The sequence below is a fragment of the Geotrypetes seraphini genome, chromosome 5 (assembly GCF_902459505.1).
Source record: "Geotrypetes seraphini chromosome 5, aGeoSer1.1, whole genome shotgun sequence".
Taxonomy (NCBI): domain Eukaryota; kingdom Metazoa; phylum Chordata; class Amphibia; order Gymnophiona; family Dermophiidae; genus Geotrypetes; species Geotrypetes seraphini.
The window spans coordinates 182,601,434-182,623,118 of record NC_047088.1 but is presented as its reverse complement, the minus strand read 5'-3'; the positions used below and the strand labels follow the sequence as shown (position 1 = coordinate 182,623,118).

The 21,685-nt window shown below is 41.1% G+C and overlaps 1 protein-coding gene across 5 annotated transcripts in view; it reads right to left on the bottom strand.

Moving 5' to 3' along the window:
* Positions 1-1,173: 1,173 nt before the first annotated feature.
* Positions 1,174-21,685, bottom strand: part of LOC117360735 (solute carrier family 40 member 1-like) — a 110,644-nt gene continuing 90,132 nt past the window's right edge. For all 5 annotated transcript variants that reach the window (XM_033945011.1, XM_033945013.1, XM_033945010.1 and 2 more), the window contains one exon: positions 1,174-3,272. In XM_033945011.1, coding sequence (XP_033800902.1) covers positions 2,962-3,272 — 311 coding nt within the window. In that variant the 3' untranslated portion in view covers positions 1,174-2,961. The remainder of the gene's footprint in view (positions 3,273-21,685) is intronic.

The following is a 21,685-nucleotide window of genomic DNA, read 5'->3' as shown; positions in this document are numbered from 1 at the left end:
GTGTTGTGAGAGGGGGTTTGTGGAGAGGGAAGAATGGGGATGAGGTTGGCAGGGTTTCTGGAACGGCTTTTTTTAGGTTGGGGGGAGATATCACCGTATCTGCCTTGGCCTGTAATAATGGGGATGGTGAAGTATAGTGTCGTAAGGAGTGTAGTGGGAGTGGTGGGAGTGGGAATGGGCGGAAGGGTGGTTTGTAAAGTGGTGGGAGGAGGGGCGGGGAAAGTGGTGGCCTGGATAGTTGGTGGCATGGCAAGAGGGGGGTTTGGGGCGTTAGGTTGGAGGGATTCAGGGGAAACTCACTATCAGGGGAAACTCGGTTTGGTTCTATTGGTGAGTTAAGGGTTGGTGGGAGTCAATTTTTATAGAATTAGATCAGGAGCTTGGAGCTGAAGTGTTATTATTGGGGCAGCTGGAGGAGCAAGCGGAGAAAGAGAAAGCTAGGAGACAGAAAAGGAAGGAGCCAGAGAGCAATCAGTTAAGTTAAAGAGGATTGAGTAAATTACTGTTACTAGTTATAGTAAGTTGTGTAGGTTGTGTATGCTGTTATGTTAGTTAAAGAGCATGCAGCTTGTGTGAGGGATAACAGAGGTCTTTAAACAAACAATAGAGGTCTGCTTTCCTGTGTCGGGAGGGGGGCGGAGCAGGGCTCCCACGCTCCTCTCTCGATGCAGGGGCTGAAAATGAGGACAGGCACCTCCGTTAAAGTTTTCTCTTCAAAGGCTGCTTTCCTGTGTCGGGAGGGGGGCGGAGCAGGGCTCCCACGCTCCTCTCTCGATGCAGGGGCTGAAAATGAGGACAGGCACCTCCGTTAAAGTTTTCTCTTCAAAGGCTGCTTTCCTGTGTCGGGAGGGGGGCGGAGCAGGGCTCCCACGCTCCTCTCTCAATGCAGGGGCTGAAAATGAGGACAGGCACCTCCGTTAAAGTTTTCTCTTCAAAGGCTGCTTTCCTATGTCGGGAGGGGGGCGGAGCAGGGCTCCCACGCTCCTCTCTCAATGCAGGGGCTGAAAATGAGGACAGGCACCTCCGTTAAAGTTTTCTCTTCAAAGGCTGCTTTCCTGTGTCGGGAGGGGGGCGGAGCAGGGCTCCCACGCTCCTCTCTCGATGCAGGGGCTGAAAATGAGGACAGGCACCTCCGTTAAAGTTTTCTCTTCAAAGGCTGCTTTCCTGCAAGCAGGCCTTGACAAGGGTCTTGCAGTGGCATTGCTCTGGGCCCGAGAAAAGACTCCCTTAGCGTCTTATCTGGACATAGCCAGAGTCCTGTAACCTTAATATGTTCTTAATCAGCCTCTTTAGGACCGTCTTAGGGAAGCATCCTTGATGGATCTTACTATAAAGACTGTTTTCCGCATGGCCATTATGTCAGGGAAGAGAGTCTTGAAGCTACAGGCACTTTCGTGCAGAGAACTCTTCCTCAAAGATCATGGAGATAGGGTTCTCCATGTACCTGATTCCATCCTTTTGCTGACAGTTTTTTCGGCCTTCTATGTCAATCAAGAAGTAAGATTGTCGTTGTTCCAGCCCACAGGGTCGAAGGAGGACTGTATTCTGAGAAAGTTGGATATAAGGAGAATACTTCTATATTATTATTCAGAGGTTTCTAATGAGTTCCATCTGCCTGACCATCTTTTTGTGTTCACCAGTGAAGTCCAAAGCCACCATTTCCAGATGAATTCTTAAGGCCATTTTGGACAGCATGTATTGCCTTTGGAAAGCAGCTGCCGGTCTCTGTGAAAGCACATTTGACTAGAAGCATGGCTTCTTTATGAAGACGCTCAGGCGCTTTTGCTAAGGAGCTTTGCAGGACAGCAACCTGGTCCACTTAGCATACATTCTCCGAGTGGATGGGAGGACACAGCATTTAGGTCTTCAGTGTTGCATGCAGGCACAGAAATCCCATCCTAGATTTCGAGGACTGCTTTTGTATGTCCCTATCGTCCAGAATGACTCACCACTTATTGCATTAGAAAAAGAGATGAGGTTCCTTCCTTGCTACTAATATCTTTCCTAATAGATAGGTGTGTCATTCTGGAGCCCCACCCTGTTTCTTTTTATGCCTGCCTATTCTCTCAATCAGATGGTTCAAGTCAAAGTTGAGATTCAGATTTGGTCAGCCCTCAAGGGTATAAAGAATAATGTATTGCTATAGCTCAAGTTTGAACTCCATAAATTTCTGATTTTTATGGTTATTCTATTGCAATATTTAACATGTTTGTTATATTTTCAAAGCAGAACAGCACTGTATTTGGGGGTGTCTCCCTGTACCCCTCCTTGTGTGTTCCTATATAGGACTATTGCCTGTTTTGGTACAAACTGAAGGGGGCAGCAGAATCCTCTGGTGAAGGAGAAGGAATTGAAACCTGCAGTGGATTCCTTCTGCAAGGCTCGTGAGCATGGGGAGAATATCCTACCATCCAGAATGATACAATTGTCTACTAGAAACTAGCAAGGTTCTCTTTTTAAAGGTTTCCAAAGGTTAATATCTCCCTACAAAAAAAATACACTAAAAAGGTAGATTATTTTCCTATACAAGTTATTAGGATATATCACGTATAGGGTAACACTGATTTGATATACCCCATACATTGTATACTAAGATAACTTTTTCTTTAAGGCTGTAGTGTAAACCCCTTCACCACTGCAAATACTAAAGCAAAAGCCATTTATTACTTACAGTTGCATGAGGCAAGTACATTGGTTAAAGCTAGGTGCTCCAAGACTACTCATTTAACTTGAACCAAACTGAACAATTCATGGATGGCTAGAGTAATCATGTCATTGTCATATATATACCATAGAGGTTTCCTCTCTATATGGTACGAAACATGTTACAACTTTGGTTTTATGCTCTTAATATTGGAATATTTATAGCGCTGAAAGTTCTTGTAAGTGAATTGCACTTATTCTAATCACAAGGTTTAAATGTAATGACAAGAAAGTTATAGACGTAAAATGAAAGTTTTCTTAACCAAGAGACAAATCATGGGTTGAATTCTTAGTTGTTGGGTCTGGAGAGCAGCAGGCAAAGAGTTTCTTCCCAAGCCTCTTGAAAGCATACCAAAAGTACATCATGTGACCCATTGAAACAAAGGAAAATGAAATAAGCACTAGGAAGCCAAAAGACTCGGGGTTGGGAGCTAAGATAACCATGATGAAGTGAAGCATGTCAAAGAGGCAATTCATGGAGTTCTGGACACCACTTATAATGCCTCGCTCAGACTCGATGACATTTTCCTGTATCAACTGCGTCACAGTTAAATCAAACGACCAAAGACCTGTCAGAGAAAGAACACTTTTTTATTTCTATAATTTAACTTTAATGATCATAAAGCCTTAGATATTACTTTTTTACAAGTTGCTGAAGAACACCTCAGCATGGGGATACCAAAGCGTGGGGATATTCTACAAAGAATTACACTCCTTTGATGTCCTTTTACTAAGGCTGAGGCAAAAACTAAGGTCATTTTTTCTGCAATAGTAAAATGGATGATTTTCTGTATTAATGGCCATGTTCTAATATTAAAAGAATAACAAACATGCACCAGATATGTCAATTTGCAAGGTTTATACTGCTATATTCATTTGTGTTCAGAGATACACTGGATAATGAGTCTACTATGTGAGAAAACAACCCACTCTAAAATTGACTCTTTTTCTCAATCACTTCACAATTCTTTTAATACTACTTTTTCTTGTGATGAAAATTTTCTCTGAAAACTACTAAGAAATGTGTACGTGCTCAAGAAAAATTTGTAAAGTTGTATTTAAAAGTTAAGGTACAGGTCCTGACACATTTCACTGACTGGCAGCTTCGGAGAAACCCAGTTATAACTTGAGTTGTTTTACTCAGAGTGACTGTAAACAAAAAATATTAAAAAAAACTTTCATAAACCTTTATATCTGTAAGGTTTTGGAGGGGTAATGTTAAAGCAAAGGCGGTCTTACAATCTGCCAGGTCTCAGGTTCAATGCCCTCATTGAAGATTCTCATTAGGAAGTGAAATTACTGGCAAAGACAGCTGTGAGTGCTTGCATAAAGAATATATATATTGTGCAGAAATAGGCTTATTACAGAAAAATAAGATTTATAAAGATACATCAAGTATTACAATTGTACAGATTGAAATAAGCTTTACAAATACAGAGACTGCTTCTGTGCTCTTGTGAATGAAAAAGAGAGGAGGCTTTTATAGGTTAGAGTCTTATTCTAAAAATAGAAACTATTGTATGTCCCAGTATCTTTCTGTTGTTTATAATGTGTAAATTGTTTGAAACAATGGTGAATAAGGTGAGTGGGGTGAGAGACTGGAGAAGAAAAGAGGGAGAAGTTCCAGTTAGAGGTCTGCACGGGAACGGGGATCCCGCGGGTTCCCCCCCTGGCCCACGGGACTCCCACGGGGACGCCCCCTGGCCCACGGGGATGCCCCCCTGACCCACGGGACTCCCACGGGGACGCCCCCTGGCCCACGGGACTCCCACGGGGATGAAAACAGCCTACCTAAATTCTGGCGATGCAGGCGTGCAGCTTACAAGTCCGGCATCGCGGCAGGAAATAGCCATGCTGAGCAGTGAGCTCAGCACGTACACAGATGAAAGCCTTGCTTGCTGATTGGTCCGGCGGCCCCGCCCCGCCGTGCCACCGGACCAATCAGCAAGCAAGGCTTTCATCTGTGTACGTGCTGAGCTCACTGCTCAGCATGGCTATTTCCCGCCGCGACGCCGGACTTGTAAGCTGCACGCCTGAAAAAGAAATCATCCTGGTCGGGGTCAGTGTCATGCTCCGGAGATCTACAGCCTTCCTATCTCCCTCTCCCTTCTACCTGCTTCCGGCCACATCCCCTGCTCCGCGGCTCTCTTCGGCAACTCAGCAGCAGCGATCGACACAAGCTTCTGACGTCGGGGCCTACCCTCTGCGAGTCCCGCTTGTTTCAACTTCCTTTTTCCACAAAGGCGGGACTCGTAGAGGGAAGGCCTCGATGTCGGCAGCTTGTCTTGATCACCGCTGCTGACGAGTTGCTGAAGAGAGCCGCGGAGCAGGGGGGTGTTGCCAGGTGCAGGTAGAAGAGAGAGGGCCAGATGCAGGACTCGTGGGTGAGGGAGGAGAAGAGAGAGGGGAGGGAAACAAAAGGAAATATTTCATACTGGGCTGGGCCGGAGTGGAGGGAGGGTGGAAAGATTCTGGCTACCGGGTGCAGTAACAAAGGAAAAGGGGGGAAAGCTGAAAATGGAGATAGTGACACAAAGACGAGAAAGGGTAAGCAGGACCTACTGAATAAGGATAGAGATACAGAGGAGACATGAAGAGGAGGTGAAATAGAGACATAGAAGTAATGCTGAAAAAGTGGGGGGGAGATAAAGACATTGAAAGGGCAAATGGTGAACATGGGTAAAGACAAGGACAGAGACAAATGAAGATTCTGAAAAAGTGGTGAGATAGGGATATAGGTGAGATGGACACAAAGAAGGGTGATGCTGGAAAATAGGTGGAATGGTAATTCTGACAAACACAGAAGGGAAATGCTGGATCAAGGAGAGATGGGGCTCAGGCTGGATGGAATGAGGAGAAATGCCTTGTTGGCCCGGAACTTCCTCTCCTACGTCAGAATTGACATCAGGGAGCGGAATGCTGGTCAGCGCGTCGCTTCTGCAGGGAAAGCTTGGGACAGCAGTGGCTTGGGGGCTATTCCCCGATGGCAGTGGCAGCAAACCGAGTGGCTTGGGGGAGGGCACGGAGAAAGAAAGAAAGGGGGCAGACAGGGAGACAGAAAGAAGGGGGAACAGGGAGACAGAAAAAGTTGGGGGAGAGAATGAGGTCTGGAGGAGAGGAAACATACAGGAGGCTGAAAGAAAGGAAGAAAGATTGGATGCACAGTCAGAAGAAGAAAGTGCAACCAGAGACTCATGAAATCACCAAACAGCAAAGGTAGGAAAAATGATTTTATTTTCAATTTAGTGATCAAAATGTGTCTGTTTTGAGAATTTATATCTGCTGTCTATATTTTGCACTATGGCTCCCTTTTACTAAACCGCAATATCGTTTTTTAGCGCAGGAAGCCTATGAGCATTGAGAGCAGCGCGAGGCATTCAGCGTAACTCCCTGTGCTAAAACCTACTATTGTGGTTTAGTAAAAAGGGAGGGGGTGTATTTGTCTATTTTTGTATTTTGTTACCGAGGTGACATTGCATAGAGTCATCTGCCGTGACCTCTTTGAAAAAACCCGGAATATGAATAATTAACATTTTCTCTGCCTTTCTTTTTTTTTTTTTTTTTAATATTTTATTTATAAATTTTTCATTCTTACAATATTTTAATTGTACATATAAACTTCAAATAATGCATGAAAAATTGTGATTACAAATAATTCAATTATCAGATAACATATATCCCTCCCATTTTTTCAATACTTAAAACCATATAATATACATTCCCTTCCCCTCCCCATTCTAATATAATCATTATTGTGATAATTTATTTATTAATTTTATATTCTTACATCAATTAATTCACATATAATATAATTAATTATTTCATAACATTTGTAATTACATTCTATATATCATATCATAAATAGTAAATCCAAAAATTATATAAGTCCCTCCCCATTCCTATATACCTATTATAAATGTGCTAAGAAATCTAATCAGTAGAATAATTTGTCAATGGTTGCCAAATTTTCATGAAATTATGAAGATTCCCATGTTGTAATGCTATTACTTTTTCCATTTTATAGATATGACAGACAGAGTTCCACCAGAATGTATAATTTAATTTGGTGTAGTCCTTCCAGTTTTGAGTTATTTGTTGCATGGCGACTCCTGTCAATATTAATAGCAGCTTATTATTATTTGCTGAGATCGGACTCTGAGTTCTCATTGCAGTGCCAAATAGTATGGTGTCATATGAGAGTCCTACATGATTTTCTAATAACTTATTAATTTGGGGCCAAATTAAATTCCAAAAGGCATTTACACAGGGACAAAAAAAAATTAAGTGATCTAACGTCCCTATTTCTGTTTTACAATGCCAGCATCTATTGGATCTAGTGCTATCTATCTTTTGCAGGCGCGTAGGGGTCCATAACACTCTATGTAATAAAAACATCCATGTTTGATTCATAGATGCTGACTTTGTAGATCTTAATCTCCAGGACCAAAATCGTGGCCATTGAGAAACAGAAATTGTCTGTCCAATCTCAATACTCCAAATATCCCTAAGTCCATTTTTCTTTTTTTTATTTAAAAATCCATATATTAATTTGTACCATTTTGCGGCTTGGTGTCCCAAGAAATCCGCCTGGAAACATAGAACTTGTAGACTATATTGAGTATTAAGATTTTTCCATTCAGGGAACCCTGCCTGAATGGCCTGCTTCAATTGCATCCATTTAAAATATTGTGATTTATTTAAGCCAAATTTATTTTGCAATTGTGAAAAACTAAGCAGTGAACCTTCTGAAATGACATCATTTAATGTTCGTATACCTGCACTTATCCATTGTTTCCAGACGATTTTAAATCCGCCAATCTTGATCCTGGAGTTTACCCAAATAGACTGATTTAGTGATTTAGAAATTGGATTTGTTGATAGGTTATTTATATATCTTAATGTTTTCCAAGTATCTAATAAAATTCTGTTATCTTTATATCTTCTAGGCATTGTTATACTAATTAAATGATCTAAATGTAATGGGAACAGGAGCCGCCATTCTAAATATAGCCAATCTGGTACATTCTCCATGAGATCTGGGAGGATCCAATACATACCCTGTCTTAGAATATAGGCTTGATGGTACCTATAAAAATTTGGAAAATTTACCCCTCCCTCCACAATTGGTCTTTGTAAAGATACTAAAGCTATTCTGGGTCTTTTCCCAAACCAAACAAATTTTGTAATAATATTATTTAATTTTTTATAAAAGGACCCCTGAAAAAATATTGGTATCATACTCATTTGATAACAAACCACAGGCAATATCATCATTTTAATTGTTTGAACTCTTCCCCACCATGAAAGATGTAAAGGATTCCATTGTTCACACATTTCTGTAATTTTTTTCAATAAAAGTTTTTCATTTTCTTTGACTGTATCATCTATTGTATTTTTGATCATAATTCCTAAATATTTTATTCCTTCCTCTTTCCAAATAAATGAATATGAATCAAATAATCCTTTGGTGCAATGAACATTAATAGGAAGAATTTCTGATTTACTCCAATTAATTTTATATCCAGAAAATTTTCCAAATTCCTCTAGAAGATTAAGTAAATTTGGAATAGTATTCCCCGGTTCTCTTAAATATAATAAGATATCATCTGCATATGCAGAAAGTTTATATTCCCAGTAAGAAAATGGGATTCCTTTTATCTCCTTAGTTTGATTAATTGCAATTAACAAGGGTTCTAAAACAATATCAAACAGTAATGGGGACAAAGGACATCCTTGTCTAACTCCCCTTTGCAAGTTAAATCTATCTGATAAATTGTTATTTATATATAATCTTGCACCAGGAGAGCTATACAAAGTCTGAATCATTTTAATAAAATCGGGTCCTATTCCAAACCATTCTAGAGCTTGATACATAAATTTCCATTCTACTCTATCAAATGCTTTTTCTGCATCTAAAGATAGCATAAAAGTTGGATCATTCATAGTTTTTGCTAGGTTTAAAGAATGAAATGCTAATCTAGTGTTGTGTGATGAATGTCTTTTTGCAATAAATCCTGTTTGATGTACATCAATAATGAAAGGAAGAGCTTTAGCCAATCTTATTGCTAGTACTTTAGAAATTAATTTACCATCTACATTTAGTAAGGAAATAGGCCTGTAGTTTGAAACCAAAGTAGGATCTTTGTTTGGTTTTGGTAAGACAATAATTAGTGAATCAGCCATTGTACCTGATATATTCCCATTATTCATTTGATACTGATATAACTTTAATAGATATGGTAAAATAATGTTTTGAAATGATTTATAAAATTCAACCGTATAACCATCACCACCCGGAGCGGATCCAGCTCTAAGAGACTTCAATGCTGATTCTATTTCTTTTAAAGATATAGGTTCTTCTAAACTTCTTTTTATATGATCTGGAACATTTGGTCCAATAAATGAATTTAAAAAACTTAGTCCATCTCTTTCTTTATTTTCATAAGATTCAGAAGAATATAAATCTTTATAAAAATCAAGAAACTGTATTAAAATGTCTTTATTATTAGTGTGTGTATTACCTTGTATATCTTTTATTGCAATAATCTTGGATTTTCTTTTTTTTGCTTTAAGAAAATTTGCCAATAATTTCCCAGCTTTATTTGAATTTCCGTAAAATTGAACTTGTCTATTAAATAAATCTTTCCTCACAAATTGAGAAGAAATCTCATTATATTTAACTTTTAATTTTAATAAATCTTGTAATGTATTATTTTCCCATTTTTCAATTAATTTATTTTCTAATACTTTAATTTGTTTTCCTAATTCAAGAAACTGTTTTTTATGTTGTTTGTTAATATATGCTGAATATGAAATAATATTCCCTCTCATTGTTGCTTTAAAAGCATCCCATAAGATTTCAGCATTAATATTATCCGAATCATTAATTTGAAAAAATTCTTGTATTTTTAATTTAAATTCTTCCAGAAAATTTGAATCTGCTAAAAATTTATTATCAAATCTCCAAATTGAATTGAAATGTTCAATATCATTATTTTGAAGATTAATCCACACACCAGCATGATCCGAAATTATAATAGGATCTATTACTGCTTTTAATACACGCTGCGCTAAGTTATTGGAAACAAATATATAATCAATTCGTGAAAAGGATTTGTGGACCTGAGAACAAAAAGAAAATTCTTGATCATTAAAATGAAGAATACGCCATATATCTACTAAATCACAAGATTGAGTCAAATTATCTAAGCCTAATGATTTCATAATTCTACTTGGTTTTTTATCCAAAATTGGATCCATTACAGCATTGAAATCCCCTGCTACTATTAAATTAGATGTAGCCAGTGGTAAAAGTAATTGTTGAATTTGTTTGAAAAACTCCATTTGATTCGTATTAGGAGCATATAAATTGAATAAATCCATGGTAGTATTTCCCAGATCCATTTTGATATGCACCCATCTACCTAAGGGGTCATAATTTATTAATTTGAAATTTGCATTACATTTTTTGTTTATCAATATAGCCACTCCAGCTTTTTTCTTTAAAGCCGGTGCAAATAAACATTTAGAAATCCAGCCCCCAGATAATTTTTTAGATTCAATTTCCGAAAGATGGGTCTCTTGAATGAAGTAGATGTCCGCATTTTGATTTTTAAGGAATGATAATATTTTTTTCTTCTTAATAGGATGATTTAAACCATTGACGTTCATAGAATAAATTTTTATATCCATCTATTTATAATTAAAATTTTAAGCAATATTCTATAATAATAAACATGATTAGATCTTAGCACAATTAATGTATATTGATCCCCATTCCCTCCCTTTATTTTCCCACCCCACCCTCCCACTATCAATGTTTGACTTGGAACACACATTGGACATGCAAAACCTATATACCCTCCCCCAGGCAACTAATCATTCAAAAATTATTTTAAAAATTAAGTTCTAATTCAATATATTCTATGTTTCTTTACCCACCCTATTATTCATTTTCCCTTCATTAATAATCCCATTATATATTATAATTCATATCAATTATGAATAAATCATATAATATTTTGAAATCATTAAATATAACTATTATATTAATCCTTCAATAATACAATATTTGTCTACAGTTCTAATTCATATATATTAAATATTCATATAAATAATTAAATATATTTGTTGTTATTAATTCAGAATTAAAATAAAATCATTATTAAACATTTTTTTTTTAAATATCATCATTCATAGTAATATAAATAGATAATATATAAAATATATCTTTAAGATTCTATACTTAATGTCTATATTATAGTGATTTCCTACTTAGTTAATCAATTTTTCCCCTCAATTAATATTAGCAGTAATAAATATAGAAACAATAATTCTATAAATAAATTGATGTCTATTATTAATATAATATATATAATAATATCCAGTATATTAATAATAGCTTAATTAAAATTTATCAATGTTTTAAAATTGGATGGAATAAAATTTATAAATAATTTAATTCATAACATCCAAAATATTTTAAAAATTGTTAAATCAAAGATTTTCAAACATTTTTAAAAATAATTCATTTTGTTAATAATCATTGTTGTCTTCTTCTTTTTAACCATTTTTTTTATATCTTGTATTTTTATCTCTTATCTTCAGATGAATCTTCTCTTTTATTTTTCAGTTTTCCAGGATCTTGAAAATCATTGTCTTTTTCTTCTTTTATCCATCTTCTTATTTTTAATGTTATCTTGTATTTTCTCTTTCTTCTTTAGTTGAAAGTTGTCTTTTAATCAGTTTTTTATGTTAACATTGGTTCATCTTGTGTCAAAAATTCTTTTAGTTTTGCTGGGTCTTGAAAATAAATGGATTTATTCCCAGTGGACACTCTCATTGTAGATGGATAATATAGTCCATATATGTAGCCTTTTTCTTTTAGTTGCTGTCTGAATGTAAGAAATTGTTTCCTTATATTTGCAGTGTATTTGGCGAAATCTGGAACCAAGATTAATTTAGATCCTTTATAATTTAGGTTTTTATTTGCTTTTGCAACTTTCAATATTTCCAAGGCTTGTTGGTATCTTAATACTTTGAAGATTAAAGGTCTAGGAGCAGTCTGGTTTGCTGATTTTCTTGTGGGAATTCTGTGGGCACGTTCTATTTCTAACGGCCATTTAGAATTTAGTTGAAGCAGTTTAGGTAAAAGATTTTCCAGAAACTGTACAGGGTCTCCCCCTTCAAGATTTTCAGCCATACCTAGTATTCTAATGTTCTTTCTTTTCCCTCGGTTCTCCATATCTATCAGTTGATTTTTTAAAGCAGTTACATCTTTTTTTTCTTCTTCACACTTTTGTGTGAAAGTTTCCAACTGCCCGATTTTTTCTTCTATTACAGATATTCTCTGCCTGTCAGTTTGAAATTCCTGTTTCAGACTAAGCAGTTCTTCCTTGACCTCTGAAAGTTTGCAGGCATTATCTGTCAACATAAGTTTAATTTTAAATAGTTCAGCCATGATATCCGATGTTTCAGTTAATTCCTCAGCTTCCAGTGGGATCGGCACACTCGACGGTGACACGGGGGTGATCTTTGACCTCTTCGCCGATGTACACGGCTTTTCAGGCTTCCCCTGTCTCGTCGCAGCCATTTCCTTAGTTATATTTTATTATTTTTAGCTCGGGTGAGCAAAGTAAAACAGTTAGTTTTCTCGAGTTTGTTGCCTGGGTGTGAGGAGCGATGCGGTTAAGCTGCCATGTTGTGCGCGCTCCAAGCCACGCCCCCTTCTCTGCCTTTCATTGTGCTTTGTGTTTTTTTAAAATTTTATTGTTGGTAGATCATTTTGACTTAGTCTTTATAAAGTAGCTCGCAAGCCCATAAAGTGTGGGCACCCCTGCTCTTACTCTGGGGCACCAGACCTCCCTCACGGCACACACACGGCAAATGGAAGAAAGAGGAGAATTTTTGGTCGTAGGGAGGAAGGTACAGAATGTGATAGGGAAGAAAAAGATGAGAGTGAGAAATGTGGCAAGGGAACAATGGGACAGATTGAAAGGGATGCAAGAGGGAGGAATATTGGACAGTGGTGAAGGGAATGGAGGGAGAGATGTGGCATAGTGTTGGAGAGGGGTGATAGAAGGAGAAATGTTGGGCATGGGGCTGGTGGGCAGGCATGAAAGATGAGAAAGAGATAAATGCTGGACCATGGTAGGGGAAATCAATGGACAGCAACAGAAGAATTTAGAGAAGATGGGAAAGCGGAAAAAAGAAACTGGGACCAACTTTATGGAAAAATAAGTCTCCAGACAACGAAGGTAAAAAATGGAATTTATTGACTAAAATATGTTAGCTTTGGGAAATGTATATGGTAGATGTCTTTGTTTTGTGTTCAGAAGAAAAGGAAATGCATTTCTGGTTTTATTTCTACAGTGTTGAAGTACTTGTTGACCCTTGCTGTGACTGGTGGGGATCCCCAAGCACCGCTAGCAGAGGACCTCCTCTAGAGATGGCCAGAACTCCCCTCCACCAAACGCAGCAGTCGCTGGCAGCATCCATGAGCCACTGAGGTGACAGCATCTGTGACTCAGGGATGCTACTGCTGCCTGCTAAGCTTGGCAAAAGGGACCCCCGGCCAACTGCAAAGGAAGTCCTCAGCTGACAGTTTGTGGGTTCTCATCAGCTGAGTATTTATATTTTATATTTACATTAGAGATTCTGGTAGAAACCCATTTACAAAGTATGTATTCTTCCCAATTAATATTTCCAAATTAATAAAGTCTCTTTGCTTATTTGTAAATGGGTCTCGACCAGAGCCTTTAATTCAGTAGCATAATTAAATAAAATAACTATTTCTGAAGTTTATAGGGAAGGATGGTGACAGAGGGGATTCCTCGCGGGGATGGAGGGGATTTCTCGCGGGGACGGGTGGGGACGGAGGGGATTCCTCGCGGGGACGGGTGGGGACGGAGGGATTCCTCACGGGGACGGGTGGGATTTTGGCGGGGACGGGTGGGATTTCTGTCCCCGCGCAACTCTCTAGTTCCAGTATCACTCTGACAATGGTTTCTGATTAACCTAATTATTTGTGTTAGACCATGCACCTGGGCTTACTGTATATCTTAAGCACAGCCATTAACACCTCTTAGCTGTACCAAGGTCCTTTGTTACCTTGAAGCACCGATGTAATTTAGGCATTCTAGGGCAATCTAAGGCTGTTTGCACTGACATGCCCTAAGGTCAGACATGAATGATAAGATCTCCCACAGGCCTTTGCTGACATTGTTAAGGCAGCAAGTTAAGGCTGGGCTGAAAATATAAAAATCTAATTAGTTATGTATTTCAATGTTCACAGCGCTAGAATACTTCATACCTGTTTCATATCTTTCAAGATTCATAAAGGACACCACCTAAGGCTCCACCCACTTATATACATCAACCCTCTGACATTTGAAATAATGTAATGAACAGCTGACTGGGTGAAACCATCTTTATGTGTGTTCTTGTTCACATTGCAAACATCTTCTGAATGGAGTTGACCAGATTCTAACAGGGTAACTAGTGTTCATAAATCTCCCATACTTGTGTATTGTCCAGCTGAGATTAATGCGAAAAAGCACGCCACTTAACCTCCCGGTTCAACCCATGTGGATCCACCATTTGTCAATGGTAAATCCATTCCTGTTCTTTTTGCCACAGTCGAACTGACAGATTTTCTTCCCAATACAGTAAAGCACAGTTACTTACCGTAACAGGTGTTATCCAGGGACAGCAGGCAGATATTCTTGACTGATGGGTGACGGCACCGACGGAGCCCCGGTACGGACAATTTTAGAGTGATTGCACTCTAAGAACTTTAGAAAGTTCTAGCTCGGCCGCACCGCGCACGCGCGAGTGCCTTCCCGCCCGACAGAGGCGCGCGGTCCCTCAGTTAGTATAAGCCAGCTAAGAAGCTAACCCGGGGAGGTGGGTGGGACGCAAGAATATCTGCCTGCTGTCCCTGGATAACACCTGTTACGGTAAGTAACTGTGCTTTATCCCAGGACAAGCAGGCAGCATATTCTTGACTGATGGGTGACCTCCAAGCTAATAAAAAGAGGGATGGAGGGAAGGTTGGCCATTAGGAAAACAAATTTTGCAAAACAGATTGGCCGAAGTGTCCATCCCGTCTGGAGAAAGCATCCAGACAATAATGAGATGTAAAAGTGTGAACTGAGGACCAAGTAGCAGCCTTGCAGATTTCCTCAATAGGAGTGGAACGGAGGAAAGCTACAGATGCTGCCATTGCTCTGACTCTATGGGCCGTGACAGAACCTTCCAGTGTCAGTCCGGTCTGAGCATAACAGAATGAAATGCACGCTGCCAGCCAATTAGACAACGTACGTTTAGAAACGGGACGTCCCAATTTATTTGGATCAAAGGACAGAAAAAGTTGAGGAACTGATCTGTGGGGTTTCGTACGCTCTAGATAGTAAGCCAGAGCCCTTTTACAATCCAAAGTATGTAGAGCTTGTTCTCCAGAATGAGAATGAGGTTTTGGAAAGAAAACAGGTAGAACAATGGATTGGTTGAGATGGAATTCAGAGACAACCTTAGGGAGAAACTTTGGATGTGTACGCAGAACCACCTTGTCATGGTGAAAAACCGTAAAGGGTGGATCTGCGACCAGTGCATGAAGCTCACTGACCCTCCTGGCAGAGGTAAGAGCAATAAGGAAAAGCACTTTCCAAGTGAGAAACTTGAAAGGAGAGGTAGCCAAAGGTTCAAATGGAGGCTTCATTAAGGCAGAAAGAACCACATTGAGATCCCAGATAACAGGAGGGGCTTTAAGAGGTGGTTTCACATTGAAAAGCCCACGCATGAACCTGGACACCAGGGGATGAGCTGAGAGAAGTTTTCCATGGACTGGCTCATGAAAAGCTGCAATGGCACTGAGGTGGACTCTGATGGAAGAGGACTTAAGGCCAGAGTCAGACAAAGAGAGCAAATAGTCCAACAACGTCTCCACTGCCAGGGAAGTGGGATCAAGATGATGAAGAAGACACCAGGAGGAAAATCTCGTCCACTTCTGATGGTAACATTGCAGAGTGGCCGGTTTCCTGGAGGCATCCAGAATGGAACGAACAGGCTGAGATAAAAGAGTATCATGAGATGTCAGCCCGAGAGATACCAAGCTGTCAGGTGCAGAGACTGGAGGTTGGGATGTAGAAGGGTTTCCTGCTGTTGCGTAAGCAGAGAAGGAAACAGAGGAAGAAGAAAAGGTTCCCTGGAACTGAGTTGAAGTAGAAGGGAGAACCAATGTTGCCTGGGCCACCTCGGAGCAATCAGAATCATTGTGGCTCGTTCCCTCTTGAGCTTGAATAAGGTTCTCAACATTAGAGGCAGAGGAGGGAAGGCGTACAGGAACAGATTCGACCAGTCGAGGAGAAAAGCATCCGCTGCCAGACGGTGAGGAGAGTAAAGTCTGGAGCAGAATAGGGGCAGCTGGTGATTGTGAGGAGCTGCAAAGAGGTCTATCTGAGGAGTGCCCCATTGAGTGAAGATAGACTGCAGAGTTACAGGATCGAGTGTCCACTCGTGAGGCTGGAGAATTCTGCTGAGTTTGTCCGCTAAAGAATTCTGTGCTCCCTGAATGTAGATAGCTTTCAGGAAGAGATGGTGATCTATGGCCCAATTCCAGATCTTTTGGGCTTCTTGGCATAAAAGGCGAGAGCCTGTCCCACCCTGTTTGTTGATGTAGTACATCGCAACCTGATTGTCTGTGCACAATAGAAGGACCTGAGGAAAGAGAAGATGTTGGAAGGCCTTGAGGGCATAAAACATCGCTCTGAGTTCCAGGAAATTGATTTGATGCTTCTTTTCCTGGGCTGTCCAAAGACCTTGAGTCTGGAACTCGTTCAAGTGAGCTCCCCATGCATAAAGAGAGGCGTCGGTGGTGATGACTAGTTGATGAGGAGGCTGATGGAACAGAAGACCTCTGGATAGATTTGAGGATACCAACCACCATTGAAGAGACTGACGAAGAGATGATGTCACAGATATGTGTCGTGAGCAAGGATCCGTCGCTTGGGACCACTGAGTAGCAAGGGTCCATTGAGGAGTGCGCAGGTGAAGACGTGCGAGGGGCGTGACATGAACTGTAGATGCCATGTGCCCCAAGAGTACCATCATTTGCCTGGCTGAGATGGAAGGTAGTGAAAGCACCTGCTGACATAGAAACTGAAGGGTCTGAAGACGATTGGATGGTAGGAAAGCTCTCATGAGGAGTGTGTCCAGGATCGCTCCAATGAATTGAAGTCTCTGAGTGGGGATGAGATGAGATTTGGGTAGATTGATCTCGAACCCCAGAATTCGTAGAAACAAGATGGTTTGGTTGGTGGCCAGTAGAACTGCTTGAGCGGATGTGGCCTTGATTAACCAGTCGTCCAGGTAAGGAAAGACCTGGAGGTGGTGAGAGCGTAGAAATGCCGCTACCACAATGAGACACTTGGTGAAGACCCTTGGAGAGGAGGCAAGGCCGAAGGGCAGCACCTTGTATTGGTAATGACAATGATTGATCATGAAACGGAGATACTGTCTTGAGGTTACATGGATCGGTATGTGAGTGTATGCCTCTTTGAGATCGAGGGAGCATAGCCAGTCGTTTTGATTGAGAAGAGGATAAAGGATGGCTAAAGAAAGCATCTTGAATTTTTCTTTTACCAGATGTTTGTTGAGATCGCGGAGATCCAAAATTGGTCTGAGATCTCCTGTTTTTTTGGGGACTAGAAAATAACGGGAGTAGAATCCCTGCCCTTTTTGATCTAGAGGAACTTCTTCTATAGCGTTTAGAAGAAGGAGGGATTGAACTTCCTGAATGAGGAGGGCAGATTGAGGACTGTTCAAAGCAGACTCTTTTGGCAGGTTTTGGGATGGAAGAGTCTGAAAGTTGAGAGAGTAGCCGTGGCGGATGATGTTGAGGACCCATTGGTCCGAAGTGATAACTTCCCACCGGCTGAGGAACAGAGAAAGTCGACCTCCTAAAGGTTGAGGCAGGAGAGCAGGAATAGGAATACTGGCTATACTGTGGAGAATGAAGTCAAAAGGGCTGTGACTTCTGCTGAGGAGGTGGTTTCACAGGTTGCTGCTGTGGTTGCTGTCTGGGAGGCTGACGTTGTTGCTGCCTCTGACGCCTGGGTTGCTGAGCAGTGGTAGGTAATGGCCGAGCTGTGAAGCGGCGTTGATAGGCCGACTGCTGCCTATATGGTTTTGGCGGAGGAGGCTTCTTTTTATTTTTAAGCAGGGTATCCCAGCGTGTCTCATGAGCAGAGAGCTTTTGTGTGGTTGAGTCCATGGATTCCCCAAAGAGCTCATCCCCTAGGCACGGGGCGTTGGCTAACCGATCCTGATGATTAACATCAAGGTCGGATACCCGAAGCCAGGCCAGGCGACGCATAGCTACCGACATTGCTGTCGCTCTGGATGTAAGTTCAAAGGTGTCATATATGGATCTAACCATGAACTTACGTAATTGAAAAAGAGACGACAAGCAGGTATGAAAGGAGTGATGTTTTCGTGAAGGAAGGTACTTTTCGAAGGAAGCCATGGTGGTAAGGAGATGCTTCAAATAAAAAGAAAAATGAAAAGCATAATTGCTAGCTCTATTTGCTAACATAGCATTTTGGTAGAGCCTCTTACCAAATTTATCCATGGCTCTACCTTCTCTGCCAGGAGGTACCGATGCATATACACTGGCTCCTGAAGATTTTTTAAGGGTGGATTCGACAGTTAAGGATTCGTGTGGAAGTTGAGGTTTGTCGAACCCAGGAATGGGAATTACCTTATATAGAGAATCCAGTTTACGTGGGGCCCCTGGGACAGTTAAAGGAGTCTCTAAATTCTTATAGAAAGTCTCCCTCAAGATGTCATGAAGAGGGAGTTTCAAAAATTCCTTTGGAGGCTGGTCAAAATCAAGGGCATCCAAAAAAGCTTTGGACTTTTTGGATTCAGCCTCCAAAGGAATGGACAAGGAGTCACACATCTCTTTCAAAAAGCAGGAGAAAGAGGAAGTGACCTGTTTGGAGGATGGGTCAGGGACAGTTGAATCCTCCTCCTCTGAGGAACATTCGCCTTCAGAAAGAAAGGGTTCCTCTGAGTCTCCCCACAGATCAGGATCCCTGACATGGGAAGCATGGTCCCGAGACTCAGGTGTCGATGATTGTAAGTGTCGGGTTTTGTGTAACGACTTACCCGATCTCATCGATATCGAGTCAGGAGATGTTATCGGTCGCACCGGTGCCGAAGTCTGTACCGATTGATGGTGAGCTCTCGGCTCCGGTGCAAGAACTGGCATCGATACCGATGAGGTTAGTTGAAGCGGTACCGAAATAGTGGAAGCAGGTAACACAGGCAGTTCCACAATCGGTACCGGTAGCTCGGTGCGGACCGGCACCGGAAGGTTCGGAGCCAGGATAGCAGGAAGGAGCTGTTTTAATTGGTCCTTAAGCTGCACCTGAAGGATGGCCGTGATGCGGTCATCAAGGGATGGCACCGGTACCGCCTTTTTCTTCTGCGGTACCTGCGGTGCCGCTCGACGCCCCGGAGATGAGGAGCCCGATGTCGAGGGACTCACCTCTATAGGGGCGGAGCGCTTCCGCTGGCGTCTCACAGTCGGCAGGATTGGACTCACTGCACTCGAGACCGGAGGACGCTCCAGCGGGGAAGGCTTCTTAGCCGGCTTACCTGACTGGTGAGACGCCGGTGCGGAATCACGCGGCGTCGAAGAAGAGGGTGCCGACTGAACCGGTGCCGAAACTGGAGTCGATGGAACGGGGTCGGACATCTCGGCACCGAACAATAATCGCTGCTGGATTTGGCGATTTTTTAATGTCCGTTTTTTTAGAGTGGCACAGCGGGTGCAAGTAGAGGCCTGATGCTCAGGACCCAAACACTGTAAACACCAGTTGTGTGGGTCCGTGAGAGATATAGGCCGAGCACACCGCTGGCACTTTTTAAAACCCGGTTGAGGGGGCATGAAAGGAAAAACGGCTTCAGCCAAATCGAAGGCCGAGGCTTCGATGGTGGCAGAAGGCCCCGCCGGGGAAAGATTAAATGAAAGAAAAAATTAAGGATTTTTTTTTTTTTTTTTTTCAAAATAGAAAAAAGAAAAGAAATAAGGTAAATAATCAAAAGTTTACGCGAGCGGGAAGGCAAAGAGAAAAAAGTTTCAACAGCCGTTGAAAAACGCGTCTTCTTAGCTCCGCGGAAACTAAGAAACTGAGGGACCGCGCGCCTCTGTCGGGCGGGAAGGCACTCGCGCGTGCGCGGTGCGGCCGAGCTAGAACTTTCTAAAGTTCTTAGAGTGCAATCACTCTAAAATTGTCCGTACCGGGGCTCCTTCGGTGCCGTCACCCATCAGTCAAGAATATGCTGCCTGCTTGTCCTGGGATAAAACACAATTTTTGCAGTTGGTGGGCTGTGGAAATCCAGCGCTGAACCAGCAGGGCTTCTATCTCACCCTGTCTGATTTTGCTAAGATGCTCGATGATCCTAACACATAGCCCTGGTGGTATGTCCGATATAAAAAAAATGACTGGCATTGGATAAGATATACAACAGCTACAGTGTTACAATTGGTGTTATGCTGCAATTGATAACTGTATCCAAGTTTTGGATGGTTAATGATATGGACAAATTTTCCTTGAGCACGTACATGTTTATTAGTTTTCACAGAGAAAATTTTCAGCACAAGAAATAGAAGTATTAAAAGAATTGTGCAGTGATTGAGAACAAGAGTCACTTTTATAGTGGGTTGTTTGCTCACATAGTGGACTCATTATCCAGCATATCTCTGAGCACAAATGAATGTAGCAGTATAAACATTGCAAATTGACGTATCTGGTGCATGTTTGTTATTTTTTTCTTATAAGGTATCTTAAGCACTAGATTTATTCATAGTATATCCCATTTGTTTCTTTGCATGTTCTAATATTGCCATTTGCATGTGGCTATCAAAAAAATATTTACTGTTGCCCATTTTGTAGGGGATAGGGTCTTGCGTGGTAATACTGCATTATTAAGCACACAGTAATGTGGACACGCTGATTAGCAAAGGAATACCTATTCTTTGCCTCCTGACATGCCCTTTCACAAAAAATACCATACAGTTAGTGCAAGAATTAGCATGTGCTAATTCAGCAGTTACCATAGGATGCAGGAGTGTGTCCTGCAAGACACCTATAACTGTCAAATAATGTGGGATAAAAAATTTTAAGCTACCTTATAGGCATGCTCATAAATTGGCCTCTAAAAATTTACTAGGGCTAAGAGCATAACTTTATACTAAAAATTTCAGTACAATCTTCTAAAGAGAATAATATTTACAATCTATTTAAAATTTTATCCAATGACATATCAAAAAATTCAAGTGTATGTACAGTCTTTCCACAGTAGCTTCTACAATCAATTACAGTCAAACCTCGGTTTGCGAGTGTTTTGAAAGACGAGCAAAACATTCTCGCAAATCTTGTCTCGCAAACCGAGCTTTGACTCGATTTGCGAGCACCCCCTGAGAACCGGCATTGCTACCCTCCGCGAACCGGCACCCCCCGCCAGAACAGCATGTAGCCTTACCCCATCTGGAACCAGCACGCAGCACACAGGATGTGCCAGTGAAAGAAGTTCCTGTGCATGCTCAAGGCCTTCTGGTTCTCGCTTTCTTGGAGATGCTGTTTGGGCGGATAGTGCCAGGTCGCAAGGGGGGACACACACACGTATCAAGCGAGTTTCCCTTACTTCCTATGGGGAAACTCGCTTTGATATATGAGTAATTTGGTTTATGAGCATGCTTCTGGAATGAATTATGCTCGTAAACCAAGGTTCCACTGTATTTACATTTTTCTCCCTTGCATCAAGGACAGATGTATTCACAGTTGTTACTGTCACAAGCTTTTCAGCAGACAATATCCACAATGAGGTTTCCGAGATATGTGATATTGTCCGGCAACATAGTCAGTTTTCTGGGGATGTTACTTTTCAGAGTCCTGTATTGGTAGTTGCTTTAGAT